At 39.9% G+C, this 23,317-nt stretch overlaps 1 protein-coding gene across 8 annotated transcripts in view; it reads right to left on the bottom strand.

Annotated features, from left to right (window-relative positions):
* OSBPL1A (oxysterol binding protein like 1A) overlaps positions 1-23,317 on the bottom strand; it is a 230,944-nt gene that overhangs the window by 60,208 nt on the left and 147,419 nt on the right. For all 8 annotated transcript variants that reach the window (XM_028098294.2, XM_088019584.1, XM_088019586.1 and 5 more), the window contains one exon: positions 9,689-9,845. In XM_028098294.2, the coding sequence (XP_027954095.1) occupies positions 9,689-9,845 (157 nt within the window). The remainder of the gene's footprint in view (positions 1-9,688; positions 9,846-23,317) is intronic.

Raw genomic sequence — 23,317 nt, 5'->3', positions numbered from 1 at the left:
GCAAACGAAATAGAAATTGGATATTTACCTAGGAGATTCAAAAAGTCTAGGGATCAAAAGGAGAAGTAATGAGACCTCTGTATGGGGAAAGTAATCTCCAGGGACCAAGGAATGAATAACAGAGCTTTAAGCCTCTAGTCACCTTTTGTTTATACTTCTGACAATGTAAGTTTACAACCAGCTTTGTGGAGGTCAGGCAGCCTTTCTTCTAGCAACAGAAAGAAAAGCCGTATTTCAATTTAACTGTATCGTTATAAAATGATTGAAATCAACCACAGAAGAGTTAAATGTGGGGACAATCTTCCTTATTTCACATTTATTAAAGGTAACTATGTTATTCCAAGATCAACACTTTCATTTCAGCTCCCTCTTTCCCAAATTTCAGCTTAAAGGACAATTTAAACTTCTAAAACTCATCCAAAAACCTTTTAAGTTAAAAGAAAGGAAGAAAACAACTCCCTTTACCTGTTTTTGCCGAGGGTTTATCAGTTTTCTACTTTACCAGTACCTCACATTTAATTAGACAAAAATCACTATAAGGGCTTTACACAGATTATCTCTTTAATTATCATAAGCCAGTAAGGCAGGCCCTATTATTACATCCATTTTACAGATGAGGAAGTTGAGTTTCAAAAAAAATTATAACTTGCTTAGGTCAGAAAAGTGGTATATGGGATTCAAACCCAGGTACCTCTTAATAACTACATTGTTCTAATTCACTTAAATATTTTTTCAAAGAGCATATATACATATGTGTGTAAAATTCAGAAACAAAAATAGGATTAGCAGTGTCATTTATTAAAGCGTTTTAGTAAATGTATTTTCCACTATGTGTTAGGAATTAAAAATTCTAAGAATTATCTTTCCTATTGGCAAACCTGGAAAAAAATATTTTCAGCCCATGTTACATTTAAAAGCTAGTTTCTCCAATGATACTATAGAGCACTGCAAACTGGTGAGTTTAACATTCCTATAGAAAAATGGGCAAAGGATATGAGCAATTCACAGAAAAAGAAATACAAATAGACCTTCAATATACAAAAAAGATGCTAAACCTCCTCCGTTCAGAAATGGACACTCTATAGGAACAAGGACTTTGTTCATTTTTGTAACCTCAGCATCTTGAATAGAATAGGGGCAATTACTCAACCAAATATATTTGTTGAATAACTATATATATGTATATTTTTTTAAAAGCAGGGTCAAGAACTGTATGTATGAAGAAAAAATATTATATGCAATAATAATGATTTCATTTGGTGAAAGGAAGGGGCATGGCTAGCTTAAAAAGTGAGAGTTAAAATTTATGAAATATGCCCGATTACATTTCTGAACTTTGAAGCACATGCGTGTATCACCAATTAAAAATTTTTTTTTTAATTTTTTTTTTTAAAGATTTTATTTATTTATTTGAGAGAGAGAATGAGAGATAGAGAGCACGAGAGGGAAGAGGGTCAGTGGGAGAAGCAGACTCCCCGCTGAGCAGGGAGCCCGATGTGGGACTCGATCCCGGGACTCCAGGATCATGACCTGAGCCGAAGGCAGTCGCTTAACCAACTGAGCCACCCAGGCGCCTAAGAGAATCGTCTCTACTTGAAATATGCATGTGTAGGCACATACACATATGCAATTTTTACGTATTGTAGAAAAATAACCCAACTGATTAATATCAAGGATTGTGAGACCAAAAGAATTGAAATGAGTGTATGTTGAGTGGAAAAAAAAAAAGTTGTACAGTATCTTTTATAATTAAAAAAATGAATATGAACATATCTTAACACTGCTTATATTAAAAACTAATTAGGAGACTGTAATGATTACATTTAGGGGGAGGAGGGAAACTAGATTTTTCTAAACATATCTTGTTCTGCATTTTGACTTTGAAATCATGTAAATATTTCACTTAACTCTAAAAAACCTAAGTCAAAAGGGAATCTCGAAAACCTGAAAGCATATGAAACAAATGAACCTATCTGTGTAACAAGTTAGTAGTTTAACCACACAGAAAGTGACCTTCAAACACAATACTGACTGTACATCACAGAAGGAATATATTAAAAGGAACTATAAAGAAATCTGAAATTCTTTTCAGCAACCATATTGTTAGTAACAGTATTTCTACATGAGTGTGTGTGTGTGTGTGTGTGTGTGTGTGTGAGAAAGAAACTAACATACTAAAGCAAATAGGTAATTATATATTATATAAATGTCATTGGGAACCATATATTGCAAATAAAATCAAAGGAATTAGAAGGAAAACCCTAGAATCCAAAATTTTAAATGGAAGTATATTGGTATGAATTCATGAAGCACTTTAGCACTTTTCCTTACAATGGGCAGGGGCTCACCTCTCTCCAGTGAAAAGGACTGAGAACTACTGGCCAACCCAGTAGTACAGAACATTCTTACTATAGGAATTGTTATAGCTAAGCATTATTTCCCACTAAAATGAAATGTGGCTCCTTAGAGAAAAAGCCAACTCTACAAGACCAGTGCTCTAACCCCTGAGCTATGGAGCGAAGAAAAAGCCAACTCTAAATATGGGGCAGGAAGCATACTAGATAAGCCTGAAACATCTCTTTGTATCAGAAAGCAAAGCAGCGGTCAGAGACAACTGACTTACTGTATTAAAATTATACCTAAAAAAAAAAAAATTATAATTAACTGGGGTCCTGTCAGAAGGACACAGAGGGGCTCCCTCTGACCAAAGATGGGAAAAATAGCCACAAGAGATTTATGCAACCCAATCCACACTTTCACCTATCACCTCTGGAGGATGGTAGGGAACCAACATATTCTTGAAAACAGATAATGGGAAGTTTTTTCTTTACAAAATGGTTCCACCTAAGTAGAAGGAATGATAGAAATAAAATACAACCATTTTGCAGACCCCAATAAAACGAGGATTTAGACACTGATCAACAGTGGCTGCTAACTGTTGGACAACTTTATATGGATGTGTCAGACTGACAATGCCTGACACCCCAGGAAATCCAATCTCAATGTTATAAAAAGGAAAACCAGAGTGTGCTCCCGATGGACGTAACAGCAGGTCCACCTATGAAGCACTTTGTGCCAAACAATTCAAACCTAAATCTGGCTGAGCCTCTATACATAACCATCTGTTTATAGACAATTCAGGAGTAAAAGAATATGTTAAGTGACAGCATGGGAATGCAACAGGCAGTATCCAAATTGTGGGTTACTCTACAGGACAAATGACCAGGTTTCTTCTGTAAATAACTGGCAAGAAAAAAATGAGGAAGAAGGGAAGAAGTCTAAGATTAAAAGAGATTGAAGATACATATAAACCAAAGGCAGTATGTGGATCTTCTGGATTTGTATTATTAAATGACATTTTAGATCTAATTACTAAGTGGCATTTATGAGACAATCAGGAAAAAATAAATACTGACTGATGATAATTAAAGACGCTGGTTTTTTAGGTATCATACTGGTACTGGTTTTAGAAAATAAGAGTCCCAATGTTTTAAAGATTCAAACTAAAGATTAAAGTATATTTGGGATTTGATATAATTTTTAAGATAATTTCTTAAAGTACAGAAGGTGGGGGGAGTCCGGAGATGAAACAAAGTGGGGCACATGATAGACACCAAAGATAAATGATGGATATGAAGGGTTCATTATATGATTCTACTTGCATATGGGTTTGAAAACTCCAGTAGTTTCTAAAATGGGATTATGTGCCGGAAAATGTATTTTTTTTTTTTTAAGATTTTATTTATTTGTCAGAGAGTGAGAGAGCGTGTGCGAGAGCGTGCATACACAAGCGGGGGGGGGGGGGGGCGCGGCAGAGGGAGAAGCAGGCTCCCCGCCAAGCAAGGAGCCAGATGCGGGACTCAATCCCAGAACCCTGGGATCGTGACCTGAGCTGAAGGCAGATGCCCAACCAACTGAGCCACCCAGGCATCCCCAGAAAACGTATTCTTTACTCTTCTTCATATCCAAGGCAAAAAACACAAATCATTAGCTATTTGTTATTTTGCTCACTCAAGCCTAGCTTTGCAGATTATGGCTGCCCTAGAAAACTACTCTCATCTGCCCACAAAAAAATCACTGATCTAGAACAGATTTGAAAGAGCCCTTAGAGTCAGGTTAAAAGTATATCTCACTATCATTTCCTTACAGAATGCTACTACTGGAAAGATTTAGTTTTTCCAACAATGTTTTAAAGAGCCCCAAGCCCAAAAGAGGTGTTTTAGGGGTCAGGGCAAGGAGGTGGTCCTGTGGGCCTCACCACCTGCTTTTAAAAAAGCAACTCCTCTAATCTGCTTTTTAAACTAGGGCTGAAAGAGGAGAATTCTGTGAAAAGATGTCTCAGCTTTCCTAGAGTAATTTCTGGCAATAAGTTTTGGGGAGGTAATTATCATGAGTCTAGACCCCTACTGGTCTTTGCCTTTTCCTTTCTAATATACCCCAAGTGACTCCCTGGCCTAATAGCTCATTAGTTCTAGATAAGCTTTTTGCATTTGAACCCTTTTAGTTGGGTGCCTAGCCCCCACTTGCCGAGTTCTTACTGGTCCAGGAATCCCCGAAGGTGTTTTTGTTGGAGAGGTGGGTGTCCCATGTAGTTGGAGTGGCCTGTGGGGCATCCAACCTGCCGATCTGTCCCAGGGGTCTGCTCTCCACGGCCCCACTCCCCCTGCCCCCCATAGCCAGCTGCAGCTCCAGGACTGCCAGGTCCACCTCCCGAGCACTCAGCAGTACCCTGGCCCAAATTCTACTTCTCTTTGGGGGTCAAGCATCCTTCTCTATTACTTCTCCTGGAGTTTCTCGCTCTTCTCCATCTCTAGCGCTCTGCTCTCTCAGGCTGCTGAGACAGGCTTGTGTCCAGCTTGTTAAAAAGGTAGGCCCCATAGTAGCTCTGTGTGTTTTAGTGATACTATCTTGTAAATTTTCTAATTAAAAAAAAAATTACAGCTCTCTACTTTCCAGAGTAAATAAGTACTCTGGGACAAAGAGAAGGCTGAGAGTGCAGATTCACTGTGTCCTTGGAACCTCTGGTCCCTCCAGCCGACAGGCCCTACCACAAATCTGGGTAATCCTGGGCAGGCTCTTGCTCTTTCTTCTATGACTCTTGGGTCTTTTGAAAATCAGAGATGTATCTGGACTCCTGCTAATGTGACCCTGATCACTACATGACAATAGGGAGTTATCCCAAACATTTCCTGACAGAGTATTTTCTTCTGTGTAGGGCACCAGAGGACATCTGGGGGTACAGGGGTGGGTGACTTGTTACTAACACTGTGCCCTGACCTAATCAAGTCTAAAAGCAGATAATCTGTCCTGTATCTGCAGGAGATTTCAAAACCAAGATGGTTTTATTCTAGTGATTAGATGTATTCAAAGTTGAATAATTTTTTTTATCACTAACAACATTTTCTCACTTCTCAGTCTTGGAAGTTATTGTCTAAGCTTGTATTCTCAATCTCTTTAAGGGTTTGACTTCAACTTGACAGTATATTCTTTGTATGACTTCTTCTAAATAGAAGACAGCTGTTAATCTGGCAACCTAATAATTCAATTCTAAAAGCAGTCATGAAGGATAAATAAAGGGTAAATGAAGTGATCATCTGGAGTCCTAATCTGCCATTTCAGCAAAATAAACCTTTGTGATTTGTAGCCACATTTACTAAAGAATAAAAGGCTTTATTCAAGTAAATATATCAATATAAATACAAGTACATTAACTAGAATCAGATATAAATTTAGTCCCTATCACATTTCTGTTGTAATAAATTTTTCCCTATTTCAAAATTGCGGATACTTTATATTTCCCTCCAAAAGTTTTTAAGTTTTGCTCTTTCACATTTAAGTGTTTGGTTCATGTGGAATTTATTAACATTTGTGTATATGAAATAAGGATCTGTCTCCTTTTTGGTTTTTTTGGAGGGTGCCCATTAAGTGACTATCTCAGTACCATGTACCTAACAATCTGTTCTTCCCCTCACTGACCTGCCATGCTAGCTCTACTAGTAAACCAGATTTCCTAGACAGGTGGGTCTTGGGACCTTTTACTTCCATTCTACAGGTCAGTCTGCCTCCAGGACAATCCTGCACTAAAGATTTACCATCAGTCTTGACATGTGGTAGAACAAATGCCTTCCTTTCCCCCAACCTGGTTCTTGAGCAGTTGTCTTGGCTCTTCAAAGCCCTATGTGCTTAAATATATATTTCAGAATCCATGTTTCAACTTCCAAGGAAAAGGGCATTGAGATTTTAATTAAAATTACATCGAATCTGCAGATCAATTTGGCAAAAACATCTTTATGACAATGATTTTGCCTTCTCAATAAGTTTTAGGTCTTTCAGGTTTTTTTTTTTTAAGATTTTATTTATTTGAGAGAGAGAGAGAGAGAGAGAGAGAGAGAGAGAGAGAGAGCAAGAGAGGGAACACAAGCAGGGGGAGTGGGAGAGGGAGAAGCAGGCTTCCCGCGGAGCAGGGAGCCTGATGCGGGGCTCGATCCCAGGACGCTGGGATCATGACCTGAGCCGAAGGCAGACGCCTAACGGCAGAGCCACCCAGGCGCCCCAGTCAGTTTTAATATTACATTCTTTGCAAAGATTTATTCCTAAGTATGAGACTTTTTAATAGATACTCTCAATATGCACCCTCCCAGTTTTAGCTGCAGTTTGTCTGTTGATAGTACACAGAAATGGAAGAAGCTGATTTTGTATAAAAGCAACCTTGCCAAACTTCCTTACCACCTCTACCAATTTGTCTGTAGATACTTATGGTTCTGTTTATTTCTTTATCTCCTGGGTATGTTAGATCTCTGACTATGGCCTCCGAATAATGCTGAATAGCAAAGATGACAGCAGACATCTTTGTCTTATTCCTGATACTACAATTACTGTGCTTAATATCTCATTAACTAATTTGTTTCTTGTAACTTTTAACTAGATCAGAGAGGTTCTATTTGTGGTTTGCTAAGATATTTATTAACCATGAATGACTTTTTTTTAAAATTTCTTTTTAGAGAGAGAGAGAGAACGAGCAGGGGGAGGGACAGAGAGACAGAGAATCTGACACAGACTCCATGGTGAGCACAGAGCCCAGCATGGGACTCTGTCTCATGACCTATGAGATCATGACCTGAGCTGAAATCAGGAGTCCAACCCTCAACCAAGTGAGCCACCCAGGCGCCCCTGCTTTTTATCTATTAGGATGATGGCATGTTTTTCTCCTTTTATTTATTAATGCTATTAATACAGTAAATAACATTTACAAAATCATAACATGGATCCAATGTTTCACAGTCTAATCTATTCTACATTAGTATCTTTTATACCAAATCCAGAGACATGATGAAATAAATACCCTCATTTTTATCAAACATAACAACTTGGGTCAAACTGCTAATAACTTAAAAGATTAGAGCTCTGAATACATGTCATAAATTAGTCCAAGAGAAGAGAACTGATCCTTTGGAACACAGCCAAGATGATAAGAAGCCCTGTAAATATAAACCTGACTATAGCATGGTGTAGGCTAATTTTCCACAAAGCAACTCAACCCCCCGCCGCCCCATCCCGTCCCCTGCTTGCTGTCTCCCTCCCTCCCTCCCTTTCACAAGTTAGAGACAAATGAGCACAAACAGGGGAGTGGAAGAGGGAGAGGGACAAACAGACTCTGCGCTGAACAATGGAGCTCAACTCAGGGCTCGATCTCACCACCCTGAGATCACGACCTGAGCCCAAGTCAAGAGTCAAATGCTTAACCGACTGAGCCACCCCGGCGCCTCTATATCTGCTTTTCTAAAAACATCACCAAAATTCCTACTGATTCAAACTACTCTTCATATCGTCACAATAAATGCCCATTATAAATGCAGATTACTTATAATACGATTGAGGACACAGGCAAGAGGGATTTGATAACATTGAATACTCCACTTACTTTCCTATTCTACAATGAAACTTTTAAATTATTTATAACATATGCTCTGTTTATATGACTAGAAAGAACTTCATGCAAAAGATGGGCTTAAAAAAAAAAACCATAACAATTACTTTTTAAAATAGGAAACTGTTATGTTTTCCCCATATACCTAATTGCTGACAATTTCCTAAACTGCCTTCTTTTAAATAACTAAAGAATATTTTGTCACATTTACAAGCTTAATAAGTTGCAGCTCACTTATCAAGTTTAACTTTTCTGGTGAGGTCACTACCTAGAGCTGCATTCCTTTGTAGTTTTTCTTAGTGAGCTGCCCTGATTTCACTTTTGAGCAATTCCACCTTAACTTTCTCATCTTACCATTCTGGGTTTGACTAATTAAGACGCAACACAGAATATACAAATATAGTAGAATACATTCTGTCAAGTGCACAGTAACTACGGTTGTGATGAAAGCACACACACCAGGGCTCCCGGGCCCTAAAGAGCAGTAGAGAAATGCCTCTCCCGCCCTAGGCTAGGAGAGTGTCTAAGCACAGTGGCTCTTTCTGCTATTTCAACAATTATTTAAGCTATTTTGTAGGTTTCTCACATCAAAAGATTTCACCTGTGTTCTCACCAGACCATCAGGACTTATGAGTGGTAGGCCTGCCAGGTTTCCTGTTAGGGATTTCATGTCCTACAAAGAACTTCTTAGCCCTGGGCTCCCAAAGGAGCTGACAGAAACTGCGGAAGGCAATTGGGAAAGACACTCACTGCTTGCCACATAATCTACACACAGTATACTTGGTCGGTAAGTGCTTTTAGAGGACACCCTCTGGTTTTAATTAGTTCGTTACCTGTAACTCACTGATGTTTTCAAAATAAGCATACACTAAGACCATTTTGTTAGCAAGGGGCAAATACACATAAATCAGAAGTGATATGTACATTTTTTTCCTGGAAGAACAATAATTGAGACCAACTGGGACCAGAATCGTGGCGCAGAAGTGGAGTGAGAGTTACACAACCTACAAGTATTAAACAAAAACTATCTTGTAGAAATTAACCGTTAATAAGTTCTTACCCACAAAGTGCTTTTTACAATCACACCAGGATCTATCCTTAACCTGTAATTTGGTCAACTATTTTACGAATAGCAGCATGCACTCGTGCCACACTGTGCGTGCACACTCGTGCGGAGACCGGGAGCTCTGGTGTCTGCTGGGTCTCAGGAATTTGGGACAATCTCTAGGATGAAATCATCAAGGGAATAAAAAGATACTAATGTTATTAGACAGTGTAAAATGGATCTGTTCAACAAACTGGAGCTTAATAAAAGTCTTTGTTTAAATGTAACTAAACTGTATCAACAGGCAGGCAATATTACCATCCACTCTTAATAAAACCAACAAGATCAAATGACCAGAAACTAAAATAGCACGGGGAGGCAGAGTCATAAAAGATGTATGATGAAAAGAGGAGCCCAGCATCAACTGCAAAAGCCAGTTCTGGAGAACCTAGCTAAATTGTCAACTAAAGGATTTATGTTCCCCAAAACCATGGCTGCTAACACTAAGCTATATGCTTTGTTCCTACAAGTACAGATGATGTTCTTCTCTTAAATGCACAAAGTACTTAAGCTAAATCCTTTCTCTGAGGTGGTAACAGCAATATAAACACAGAGCGGGGGGGGGAAAAACAAAGAGAAGGCACGCTTTTCTTCATGAACCAGAAGTATTTCATAAGAAAAAGTCAGCAGCGGTAACCATTTCAAGGCCATCCTACCTGTGTTTTTTGATGCCGTTGGAGAGAGCATCCCCACCACCACAGTCTTGTCCTGCTGACATTCTTTGTTTTCTACTGCTCAAGGGCTCTCCTTCCTCTTCCGAGGAGCACGCAGTCACAGCTTCCAGTCGACTCAGGGAACGCTCAGACTCGGACTCTGGCAGAGCAAGTTCACAGTCAATGAACCGAACTTGGGTACGAGGCTGCAGTCACAATGGATAGCTCCCTTAACGCATTAGGCTTTGAAAGGTAAGCAGCCTACTTTGTCCTTCAACAATCCATCCGTTAACCACCTCCTCGGGGATTTCAGAGAACCTGCACCCAATAAGGCTAAAGTGGATTTATGAAACAGATATAGGCTTATATAAACTTACAGTTAAACGATTTTACACATTACAAGAGATTTCCAAAGATTACCCAATTCTTTAAGAAATCATATTCATCCCCAAATTTCTATTTTTACGTTCCCTCTCGAAGCATCGTAAGCATAACTTACCAACAAAGCATTCATTTTCTAAAATTCACACATAAGGAAAAAAGCTATAGTGGCTGTACTTGTGGGAAGTTTAAATTACATCTGATACTGTAGACACACAAAAGCGAAGGTAATTTAAAAATACTTCAAGAAATACTTCTTCTGGTATGACATTATTTAAATCCTCAAGAGCTAAAGCTCAAAGTGTCCATATAAAATCCAATTATCAGGCAGGCATTTTTAGGATAGAAATACCACACTCCTAATTGGCTATGTATTCTGGGTAGAGCCATCTGCCTGTTTGGGAATACTAAGACAACTTATTTTTATACAACACATTATAGTTTTCAGGCATGATCACATTTTTCGTCTCTTTTTAGCACTTCCAGGGTGCCTTGGTGACAGCAAGGCAGGACTATGGGGTTAACCAGTGTGCTGATGGTCTCATGGTTTGTGAGTTAGGTGAACCAGGATTTGAACCCAGGTCCTTCTGACTCATTTAATTAATGCTCTATATATTTCAGCTCAATGCAGCAATCTCCCAAAAACTCTAAATTGTACCCACATTTCTATTAAAATATAAATTCAAGGTAACTTCTAACTCCCCTTCTTAAGCAAAGGACTATACACTCAACTGTCCTCAGCTCTAGGCAAGCACTCTTACACACATTCAAGCAAACTTCCTTAAACGAAATTTATTGACCATCTGCTTATATTATAGCTAACCTGGTCAGGAAATCAAATTTTTTTAGTACTTTCTTTTCCCTCTGCAACATTCTATAACTTAGCCAACATCAAAGAACCTTACTTTTATCACATGAGGTTGATTACATATCTTCCTTGACTTACAATGGGGTTACGTCCCAATCAACTCATCACCAGTTTAAAATATTAAGTCAAAAATGCATTTCAAACACCCAACCTACCCAACATCACAGCCTAGCCTACCTTAAATGTGCTCAGTCATTTACATTAGCCGACAAACGGGCAAAATCAGCTGACACGAAACCTATTTTATAATAAAGTGTGGAATATCTCATGTAATTTACTGAATGCTATACTGAAAAACAGAACGGTTGTCTGGGTAGAGAATGCTTGCCAGCCGATGAGTTGTTCACCCTTGCAACTGCGTGGCTGACTGAGAGCCACAGCTCACTGCCCTTGCCTAGCGCTAGCTCTGGAAAAGATCCAAATTCAAAATTCAAAGTATGGTTTTTACTGAATGCATATCGCTCTCACATCACCATAAAGTTGGAAAGAAAATCCTAAGATGAATCACTGCAAGTCAGGGAACACCACAGTAACAACTGTTGGACAAATACAATTGTAGGTTGGACAACACATCTTGAGCTCTGAACTCCGGACCCTCTGAATGGTGTTAAGTTACTTGGAGAAAGTCTTTCAATGCCAGTGAAGTTATTTTTATTTTCTGTAAATATAATTTTACTGGAATTTCTAAAAATATACCTTTGTTCAGTCATACACCTTATAACAAAGAAATAAATATTTTAAAAATAAATTTAAAGAGACTTATTTTTCATTGTCAATTTTAGCAGGCAGTCACAATCTTTTATTGAAAAAAATTAAAGAAAACCTGAATAGCCAATAACAAAGGACAGCTGCCCATTAGATGAAATTAGTTGTTAAAACTGCATTTACAAAAACAACTTAATAAAACCGAAAAATGCTTTTAACAAAATGCTAAGACAAAAATAATCAGGATACCATTTTGCAACTCTAAAATACAGAGCAAGAAAAGTAACTTTACTCTTTTTTAAAGAGAAACCAGGCTGGTTCAGAAGTACATACAGATGAGAACACTAAAACAACAAAAGTCTGTCTAGGGCACCGTGAAGTAAGGGGATCGGTCAATTTTCTGGGCTAAGTAGATGGGTATCAGGAAGGACTACGTGGGAGAGGTGGTACCTCAGGTAAATCTTCACAAAAAGAAGGTGGAGGGAAGAGCGTCTTTCAGTGGAAGCTGGCTGAGCAAATCCTGTATCAAAGATGACAACAGTGGTCTTGAGTTGGGGGTGGATTTTTCACATCTACATTTTCAAATTTGTTTCATATGAAAAAAATTAAGAATTTGAAGAGTCAAACAAAATAGTTTTGTCTGTATTCGTTAGTATTATTTAAGATGCATCAGTACTTTATAATTTAGATGTCATGAAAACCAAAAAGCACTGAAGCAAAAAACCTCAGGCATTTATTGAACAGCACTATGCACAGGACAATGTGCTTGCTATTCAAGAGCTACAAATCCTAAGACATACGTTCACCCAAAAAGAAAATTAACAAAAAGCAGATATACAGTAAACACCAAATAAGAAGTAAGGCAGTTAAGAGCTTCTATGAAGCAAAGAGACTTTTTCCAAAACAAGACTTGAGCTTAGTGAACGTTAGCTGAAGACCTACTACCTTCATCCATACTACTGAACGCCAAGCTTACCCCCAGAGCTACACCATCAGATGGCAGGACAGACCCTGGTCCTCCATGCCTGGTGGTACAACTTGACCCCCCCGCCCCGCCCCCTCCTAGTCTGCCTTTCTTCTACCCCCTTTCTCCCAGTTGTTCTACCTCTCCCCTCCCCCAATCCTTCCTCCCAACCACCTTCCCTCTCTGATAGGAACAGACTATCCCCACCCTTCCCCTGAAGGGCTCTAACAAAGGTCACAAATTACCTGAATATTGCAAAGTCCAATGGTCATTTTCCAATTCTTAAAGACTCACTGACTCATCCACAGTATCTGACTCTGCTTCATTCATTCCTCCCCTTCCCTTAACAAGAGCAGGCACTGTGGAGTCAAAGAACAGTAAGATCTGGTCCCCGCCCAGGGTCTAGCAGAGGTGTACTGTTTTGTGAACACCTGAGTTCAGTAAATTTTTCTAGGTACAATAAAAGAAGTCTGAATGGGGACAGTAGGCCACATAGAGGGATCAGCAGTTTTACAGAGCAAAGGACAAGGCGTCTAGAAAGGACTGTGTGAAGCTATCTAAGATAAATAAAAAGCAAGGCAGGCAGTGGGACAACAAGAATTTAAAATAAAGCAAGGAGGTAGCATCCCAAGCATGCCAGGAGGTTCTGTATACCTGCTAGGTGTCAATCACAGATTTGTCTCTGAGTATTCCAACTTCAAAGGTAGAGCAGGAAACATGATCAATAACATGATTTACGGTGCTCTTGAGATAGAAACTAACCAGCTGCTTAAGAACAAAAGCTCATCAGCAGAAAGATATCTAATATATACAGTGTGAAATAGTCTGGACTTTTTGGCAAAAGGAGGTCATTCTTAATAGACTCTGCCTTCATAGCATTAGTCACACTAATCTGTCTTCAGTAGAGCATCACTGCATATGGAGATCCACAGCTCTAGATATATTTAAATTCAAACATGTTTAGCTATAAATACCTAAAAGGTCATAGCCACTGTGGAGGTTACTGAGCAAGGTAAAGCCTGCCCACAGAAGTAATTTTCAAATCTCCCTGTACCAATATATCAGTGAGGGATCTAAGCACTTCTGAGATCTTAAATCTCAATCTTAAAACTTCAGGTTTTTCAGTTTTGCCCAGACATATAAATACCAAATAAACCAGACCTTATCTATCATCCAATGTTAATGGGCAATATAGTAATGTCTTGGGGGAAAGCATAAAGCACTTGGAGAGAGTGCTTAAATGCCTGCACTGTGGTGGTTACAGAGCTCTCTTATGATAGTGTAAGGCCACGATACACGCGCTTTTAAAAAGAAACACACAAGGCAGGAGACAGGGAGTCAGTCTTTACTGTGTATGGAGTTGGGAGTTTCAGTCTGGGATGATGAAAGAACTCTGGAGATAGGAGGCGGTCATGGTGGCACAACAATGTGAACATACTCAATGCCACCGAACTTAAAAATGGCAAGTTTGATGTTATGTATACACTGCCACAATAAAACAAAAATGAAACAAAACCATAACAAATAAACACACAAAAACCTGCCAAGCCAAAGATCTATCCTGCTGGATGCATGAAATCTATTCTGGTCCTGTTATCTCTCACATCAATGCCACTGAAAAACAAAACCACACAGAAGCAAGACAGCTTGATTTTTCTACAGATAAATGCAGCAAAAGATATGTATCTGAGCGATACACGTAGCTAGATTTCAGGCAGAGTTAGCCCTTCACCATTCTATTTCCTATGGCATTTTCCCTTACAAACATATGTGTTTCTATAATAAGTAAAGTTGCCCCAAATTTTCAGGATTCTTCATCACCCTCTGAGAAACCGGGTAAGGGAATTTATGCAACCGCCCTATGTTATTTACTGAACTTCTGATGGGCAACTAGGGAAACTGGTATAACGTCAAGTAATGATGAGAAAGGGAAAACCTCCTGCGGCCTTATTTGTGGCTCTGTTTATTCCCCACCTCGTCACGAAAGGACGGTGGCTTAATTGATAATTACATTTTATAGAAAAACTGTCAGAATAATACTTTGAAGACAAAGACTATATTTTACAACATAAATTCCTTAGCCTAGGCAGACAAGCATTTAAAGTAGAAACTCTGCCTGATTATTTTCTCAAGGAAAACAGCAATATTAATAGAAAGTCTGTATTAATGTGGCAAATCTCTGAAGGCCTAGATCTTGAAAATTCTGTCCGCATTAGGACTCAATTATTTTGAACACAATCTCCTTTCACTTTACAATCTCTTCTTCTCATCCAAATAGCATGGAAACCATTGCCTGTGACTGGGTTAATGTGACTTTAAAACATTCAACACATTTTATACATTAAATATGTACAGCTTTTTGTATGTCAATCATACCTCGATAAAGTATTTTAAAAACTTCAGAATTAAGAGGATCATTAGCTCTACCCTACTTTTTTGAGTTTTTCCTCCTATTAAAAGGCTGAAAGAAGAGGTCATGAAGTTTACAATGTAAACATGCCAGCAATTCTTACGTTATCCTGATCAATTTTTTTTTTATATGACCTTTGAAAACAAGTTTGAGAACAAATAGTACAAAGGAGCAAGATGTGGAAGAACTGTGGATAAGGTCCAAATAACCTTTCCCCTGTTACTTAAGGTAACAGGAAATGGTCAGGAGATACACATATTCAATTTAATACTTTTATTGTTGGCTTCCCACATACTGGACACATTCTAAAAATGTCCAAAGTAACCCAAGGTAACCCAAACTTAAAATATCCATGCCAAATTTTAATTTCACTTTAAGGTACAATTGTGTAAATTCAAAAATAATATAGTAAATATAAAGAACACAAAGAAATAAATAAAAAGCAACCACATTTAAAATAAATTATAAACTGAAAGTCAGAATGAGTCCAGAAAGGGCTGCCAAGAGGCTACTACAATAATTTACTAAGGAAGTGACAAAAGCTTGAAACAGAACCTTGGCAGCAAACTTCAAGAGTGAGAGACATTCTAGACATATCCTCCCTGAATGATGTCGAAGGTCAAAATCAGTCAAATGGTACAGTGTTGCTTATGACAGAGTTTCTTAAAAATATTGGCTTGTCCCCAAGCAACTAAATCTGCTGTTTTCCACAACTTGCAAAATCTGTACATGTAATTGAAGATGAAGAATTCCACAAACCATAGAGTATGAACTACTGGGAATCTTACATGTATCTACTCTGGATGATTAAGTACAGAGCTTCCCAGTTTGTCTTGCAGACATCCTTAAAATTATTTTTGAGAAGGTCACATATGCATTCACTTTACAAAGAAAATAATTCTAGAACTAAGGCTCATTATAGAATAATCCATAGTTATAAAACAAAATATTTTGTTACTTCAACTTAATAAATCAATATTTACCAAGTATCTACCACACACCAGGTAAAGAGCTAGCTGCTAAACTAGTGCAGGAAGATTAAGGAGACAAGACTGGTTCCCTCCAGGTATTCAGAGTTCAATAAGTAAGACACATAAGTAAACATATGTTTATACAGAGCATTTGTGGGAACAGTTGAAGAAGTCAACTGTATGGGAACCAGGGTACATTTCCAAGCAGAAAGGACATGTAAGCTGCAATGATGACCAGTTTAAGTCACAAAAAGAGAATATTAGGCACGAAGGGAAGAGCAAACAGCCCTCAAGCCTGAAAGAACAAGTGTGTGTCCAAGAATATCTGGCAGAGCTAGAGAGGAGGGTGGCCGGAGGGGAAAGATACAGTCATCAGAGCTGAAGCTTTAAAGTGAATCAGATCAGTTTGGACTTAACCTGTAGTCATCAGCATATTTTTCTAGGGAGTGATGAGATCAGTTTTAGACTTCACAGATAGCTCTATCAGCGTCCCCTGGCCATGCTAACAATTACCACAAACTTGGTGGCTTAAAACAACAAAAATTTAGTCCTTCATAATTTTGGAGACCAGAAATCCAAACTCACCTTCAGTGGACCAAAGGCACAGGGCTGGCAGGACCACCATCCATCTGGGGGCACTAGGGGAGAACACATTCCTTGTGTCTTCCAGCTCTGGGGGCTGCCTGCACTCCTGGGCCTGTGGCCGCATCACTCTATGGCAGAAGTATCTTGCTGACATTCAGGTCCCACACAGATAGATCATCTATGATCATCTCCTCATCTCAAAATCCTTAATCACATCGGCCAAGATCTTTTTTTCCAAAAAAAGGTTACAGGTTTCCAGGAATAGAAGGTGAACCTTTTCATGGGGGAGCCATTTTTCAGCCTCCCACACCTGACAATGTGACGGCTGGTGGGGACAAAGACTAGAAGCAGCCAAACCTGTTAGATGAGTACCATCCTGGTCTCTGGGGCCCAAGGGAGGGGGAGGTGAACTAAGGCACTGTCAGGGAGGACCGGGGGGAGGGCCAGGCCAAAGGGAAAAAGATGACTTCCACATCTGTCATTTTCACAGTGGGAAGATGCTGTTGCTGTTCGCAAAGATGAGGAATGCAGAAGGCGGCAGAACATGGTGCCAAAGAGATGGGGATCCTAAATATGTCATTATCCTCCACAACCAACCAGTCTTCAAATGCAGTCATTTTGGCCTTAAAAATATATCCCAAAATTTCATTCACTCAAATATCTGAACTCCTAATGCATGCCAGACTCGATACTAGTCGCCAGGCATGCAGAGTTCCTCATGGAACATACTATCTGGTGGATGGGCAGGGCTGACAAAAACCAGATAATTGTACAGAATTTCAACTACGGGAAAATGGTGCAGGGAGCCTGCAAGTGGGGATATGATCAAGTCAACAAAGTTGACTTGGCTTCCCTGAGGAAGACCCTGACCCCTGAACAAAGGTCAGAAGGATATGCGTTCACTAAAGCAATAAAGGGAGAGAACTGAAACCTTCCATTCTCACTTAAATTGCTTTTATTCAAACTTGTCATCTCTCATCTAGGACACTAGAACCCTGAATCAATCTTTACTCCTACAACACAAATACTCTACTAGAATGTGAACTCCTGAGTAGGGACCACATCTTATTTTCTTTGAATTCCCAATTCTTAGTATAATATAATCATAAGAATTCTACAACATTTACTTAAAAAAACATATGAATCTTTATAAAACACTAATCCAATGCCCCTCTAATAATTATGTCTATTGGCTCCCCACCACCTATATGCTAAAATTCAAATTCTTCAGCACAAACTTATCATAAGACTCATTACCAGCTGGTCCTAAATTAACTTCTTGGCTTCATCTCATCACTACTTCTCAGCACCCTGAACACTCACCCCTGCGTTGGCCACACCACATTTCATGAGGTTTCTGAAAACAATTTTTCTTTATCTCTGCATGTGCTGTCCTCTTACACAAAGAATATTCTACCCTGTCACATCCGTCTGGAGAACTCCTTACTGACTCTTCAAAACACTCCTCAAATGTAATGCTTTGTCCAACATTCTCAAGCAGTTAGCAGCCTCTCTTAATTTCTGTAACCCTCCTGACATACCATTTGGTAGTACTCATTAACTTGTTCAACAAATATTTATCGAGCACCCCTTTCTTTGTTAAGCACTATCCTGGAGGCTGGGAATGTATCAGTGATCTAAACACACAAAATCCCACCCTCACTGAGGAGCCTACACTCTAACTGTAGGAGATCAACAAACAAATGAATATTATGTGAAAGGTGCCTTTTTTTTTTTAAGGGCAAAAAAAGGGGAGGGGATGAAAACTGATACAGTGAAGGTCTTTCTGAGCAGAAGAATGAAGTAAGGGAGCAAGTACTGTAGATATCTGGAATAAGAGTTCCAGGCAGAGGAAATAATGAAAAGCAAAGGTCTAACCAGTATAAAAAGACTGAGATCATACCATGCATATTTTCAGACCACAACGCTATGAAACTTGAAGTCAATCATAAGAAAAAATTTGCAAAGATTGCAAATACAGGGAGGTTAAAGAGGAGTTTCTCGGTGACAAACAATGGCCTCAGATGGCACAGGATGGAGAAGGTATGAGAAGTTGTAGGTGACGTAAGCATGGAAGCCGTATGTGAAAGCAACGGACCACAGACATGGAGTAGGACCGCTGGGCCACCACAGGGCACAACGTGGACTTTAGCGGCCATGGGCTTACAGCCAGACATGCTGGTGTGGCCCTGGATAGGTCTCCAGCCTCACCTAGTCCCTTGAGGACTGGGGCTAGAAGGGGGAAAGGGATGGTACAGCATTCTGCCAGCTGAGGACAACGCAGGCAGAGAAAGGCAGGGAACTGATCCCCTGTTGCCCCAAGCAAGCTAGGCCTCAAAGGAGGGACATGAGGGTACACGTGGAGTGAATGGTGGGGTAAAGATGGAGATGATGTGGGGCACCCAGGTGGCTCAGTCAGTTAAGCGTCTGCCTTCAGCTCAGGTCATGATCCCAGGGTCCTGAGATTGAGCCCCACATCGGACTCCCTGCTTGGCAGGGGAGTCTGCTTCTCCCTCTCCCTCCCTCCCTGCTCGTGCGTGCATGTGTGCTCTAAGTAAATAAAATCTTTTTTTAAAAAAATGGAGATGATGTGGTGCAGTCAAGACATTGTTGGGATCAAGGTTTCTGAGAGAGTGGGTCCAAAGATGGGAGACAGGTGTCAAACTGTGGGCCATACAAAACAGGATGGCGTTGAAATAGTTCCTGAGAAAGGCAAACTTGAAGGTCCCATGTCAGAGCGAGCAGCTGGGGTGGGCTGGCTGACTGTGAACCCCCCAGATTGAGGGACCGGGTCTTATCTACCTTGGTATCGCTGGGCCTAACAAAGCACGTGGCACACAACGGGCACTCAATAGCTGTGTCTGCTTAATGCAATCCTCTCAATGCTAAGGACGGTACAAAATGCATGTGGCTTACAATAAATATTTAATGGAGACATCAATCTAGTCAACATTTCAGAAAACGAAGATGGGCCCAGAAGGTCAAGCCAAAACTGAAAGGATAAATTACATTCAGCAGTGTTTATCAACAATACATAGACAATGTAAGTAAGCTGCTGGATAGTTGTTTAATGCTACAAGCACAAAACTAGATGAAGAGGCCCTGCCAGTCATCGGATTTTCTCCAGAATATTTCTTCATGTTACAAATGGAAGGTGTTTAATAACAGCCATATTCTGTGGTACTCAATTTGCTATCATGTCAACTAATTAATATGTTTTGTACTGGGCAGTAGCGAAAATAGAAAAGTTAATACGACAAGGTCTCTGTCTATAAGGGAAATGTAGTGTTGCTGAGGAGATAAGGAAGGAATGCACAAAAAGTTACATAACCAGAAAAAGAGCAAGAACAAGGTAGTATGGCTAATTCTCAGAAAAAGGGGAGGGGGCAACAAGAGAGAAGTGAGTGCTAGGAATACAGAGGTGGGTGGTGTTGCCAGGCCCTAGACAGGTGCAGACAACAGTAAAGACACACAGAACATGGCCAGATAAGAAATGGGCAGCTACTTCAAAAATAAACTGCAGGAGGAGACAATGGTGACCACTCTGATCAGATCCTGTGTCTTCTAGATGTAAAATGTCAGTGCGGATGGTATCACTTGTTCTCCACTATGACCTCTAGTACTTACTGGATTAAACTTTACTTGACATAGGTCGTAACTGGTCCCATGTTACTCCCCTCCAGAAGAAACCAAAATCGTTACATTACCACTTTCCATTTTGAGAGTTTTGACTTAAAAAGACCTGAGCACCCACCCTTGCAACTGCTGAGAAATGCTAAAACTGGCTTCAATTTCATGACATAACTATCGGTTTGGCTAGTCTACACTATTGGATTGTATGCATTATTCATGCACATTTCGACAAAAATAGCATTAAGAGGAAAACCTAGCAAGAAAGCCTTTGTTGAGCAACTGATCTCAACATGTTTCTAAAAAGGAAAGTGAACAGACAGTAAGAAAACCAATATATTTTGAAGTTATAATATCCAAAAGGCAGGAATTTTGGTGAAACTGCTATCTCCATCAGAGCAATTCTAAACAATAACAGCCACAAAATTATTTAACTGGTAACAAATGTTTCAAAAATAATTCCTTAGAAGATTATCAGAGATTCGCCAAACCAAGCAACCTGAATTGTCCCTCCCCTTAGCTACTTTTTCATTCACCCCACCCCGCACCCCACTCTCTGTGAGCAGGTCTCATAGCCCCAACCAGACTGTAAATTGCTCCAGAACAAATTTTATGTTTTAGCACCACCTCACCCCGGCCACTCCCCGTCTGCCATCCGTCCTCTCCTCCATGGAATTCAGAGTGGATGGAGCGCACACACTGTATGAGATCAGCAAGCACTACTGATTTTCTTGTGCTTGCACTGAATACCAATATATTTTTAGGGAGGACAGAAATATCAGTGGCATTTGTTCAAAACCTGCGTTCAACATTTAGAGAGGGACTCAGGGATTTAGGGAGAAGGGTAACCAGCATAGTACCATGAAGAGGTGTCAGCGAGGGAGCACAAAAGAACTGGTCAATTCTGCCACGGGGAGTCAGCAAAGACTGCTCCGGGGAGGAGGGGATTTAGAGGTGTTTGAGAGCTCTGGTAGGAGAAGAGGGCAGCAATCCAGTAAAAGTGGAACAGAAAGGGTAGGAATATGAAGAAGGACCCACTCTCTTCTTCCCTTAAGTGGTTCTTTCTATTATTTCTATACTTCATTTGCTTGCAGAACAGTTTTTTCCACAGAACCAGTTTCCCTTTAATTTCTCCTCGTATCTTGTTGCTTCAGTGTGCATGACTGGCTCAGCCCCCAGTGTACCAGGAAGTGATCGCTTTATAGTAAGACCCGCAATTTCACTCAGCATAACCATTTCATTTCTTTTCTTAAACACACATACATACACTTACACACACAAAATTAGATGTTGCTACTTTTAAATCATGTTACACAACAGAATTCAACCAAATTGTGAATAAGAAATCTATCTGCTTCACGCAATTTTATGACATCTTTAGTCACTGAGCATACTTGAAAAATAATGTAAAAATGATCAGGCGATCCCACAGTGCTGGAAAAATTAGTCTATACTGTACGCTTGCATCAAGGTCTTGTCTCACCCGCTGTATTAGATTTTCATTGATCCTGCTTAACTGCAAAAACCTAAAGGGACATAAGAGAAAAGTAGCTAAGGGAAAACAGGAAGTCACATGGCCTTTAAGTCTAAACAAATAAAATTATCCTGTTATTTTAAAGGAAGTAACAGAAGTTGTAAGCAACTTTAAAAAAGAAGATTAAACATTTAGTCAAAATAATTTACCAATATTTTAAGAGGAGAATCTTTAAAAGTATTTTTACATCTTTCAAATACTAGCTTGGGTTTATCTTTTACTATGAGTCAGCAATTAAAAATAAGCTGTGAATGAAGTATAGGTTCGCATATGTTTTCTTGGTCTTATTTAACTCTACATCTAGTGGCCTGCTGTCACTAGCATGCTTCAGGGCTGGAGGAAGGCTGAGGTGGCTACTGCAGTAAGTCAAGGGAGTAAGGGGACAAGACCGATTTGAGGGCACAGGCAGAATGTGGATGTCAAGAGCCTTGAAGCCCTGTTAAGGAGTCTGACTTTTATTCTCAGTGCAGTGAGAAGCCACCGCAGGATTTTAGGCAGGGGAATGCAATGAGGGGACTGTCTACAAAGTGTCACTGTGGTGGTGTATACAGAGTGAACTTCAGGAGGGCAAGGCTGGAAGCATGGTAGTTAAGAGGCTGGACATGAGTGGGTATGGCCCACGTGATAATGAGAGCTCAGTGTGCCGGATGCTGTTTTAAGTATAAATATTTATCACGGTAAGCTCATGACCCATTTGCAGATGAAGAAATGAGGCACAGAAAAGTGAAGTAACTTTCCAAAGGATATAGGAATTGGTAGAGCCATAATTTATCAACAACCTCCAGCCCCAGCACCTACCTTTTAACCCTATAGTAAGAGAACATACATGGCTTTGAGGTATGATTTTAAGATAGAATGGACAAGCTTTGGGCTGGGTTTCATGGATGTGGCACATCAATGTCACAAACTGCTCCTAGGTTTCTGGCTTTAGAAGAGGAAGGAGGTGCCATTTACCAAAATGAGGCAAACTCCAGGAGGAAGAGGAGGAGGAGGATCTAGGAGAAAGATCAAAAATTCATTTATTTATCGAGCTGATAGCTGAGTACGTAAGTCTCTAACAAGAGGTCAGGGTTAGAGATGTAAATTTGGGAAGTGTGGTGGTCAGACTAATGGTCCCCCAAACATGTCCATGTCCTAACCTCCAGAACCCTGTGGATATATTACCTGACATGATAAGAGGACTCTGCAGATGTGACTGAGTTAAGGACCTTGCGATGAGGAGGTTACCCTGGATTACCTGGGTGGGCCCCCTATAATCCCTAAGGTCCTTGAGAAAAAGTGAAGGAGAAAAGTCAGAGTCAGAGAGAGAGAGAGCCTGGAAGATGTCACACTGCTGGCTTTGAGGATGGAGGATGCGGCCTCAAGTCAATAGATGCAGGTAGTCTCTAAAAACTAAAAAAGGAAAGGAAATAGATTCTCTCCCAGAACCTTCTGAAGGTTCTAAACCAAGTTCTAACCAAGACCTTGACTTTGGGACTTCTGAACTCCCCGACTCTAAGAAAACAAATCTGCACTGTTCAAGCACATTCATGGTAATTTGCTATAGTAGCAACAGGAAACTAGTACAGGAATTTTAAGTTAGTA

Source organism: Eumetopias jubatus, unplaced genomic scaffold (assembly GCF_037043125.1).
Source record: "Eumetopias jubatus isolate StellerSeaLion01/CBP00866 unplaced genomic scaffold, mEumJub1_p1.0 scaffold_16, whole genome shotgun sequence".
Taxonomy (NCBI): domain Eukaryota; kingdom Metazoa; phylum Chordata; class Mammalia; order Carnivora; family Otariidae; genus Eumetopias; species Eumetopias jubatus.
Note: the sequence above shows the minus strand (reverse complement) of the source record. Positions and strands in the feature narration are given on the sequence as shown.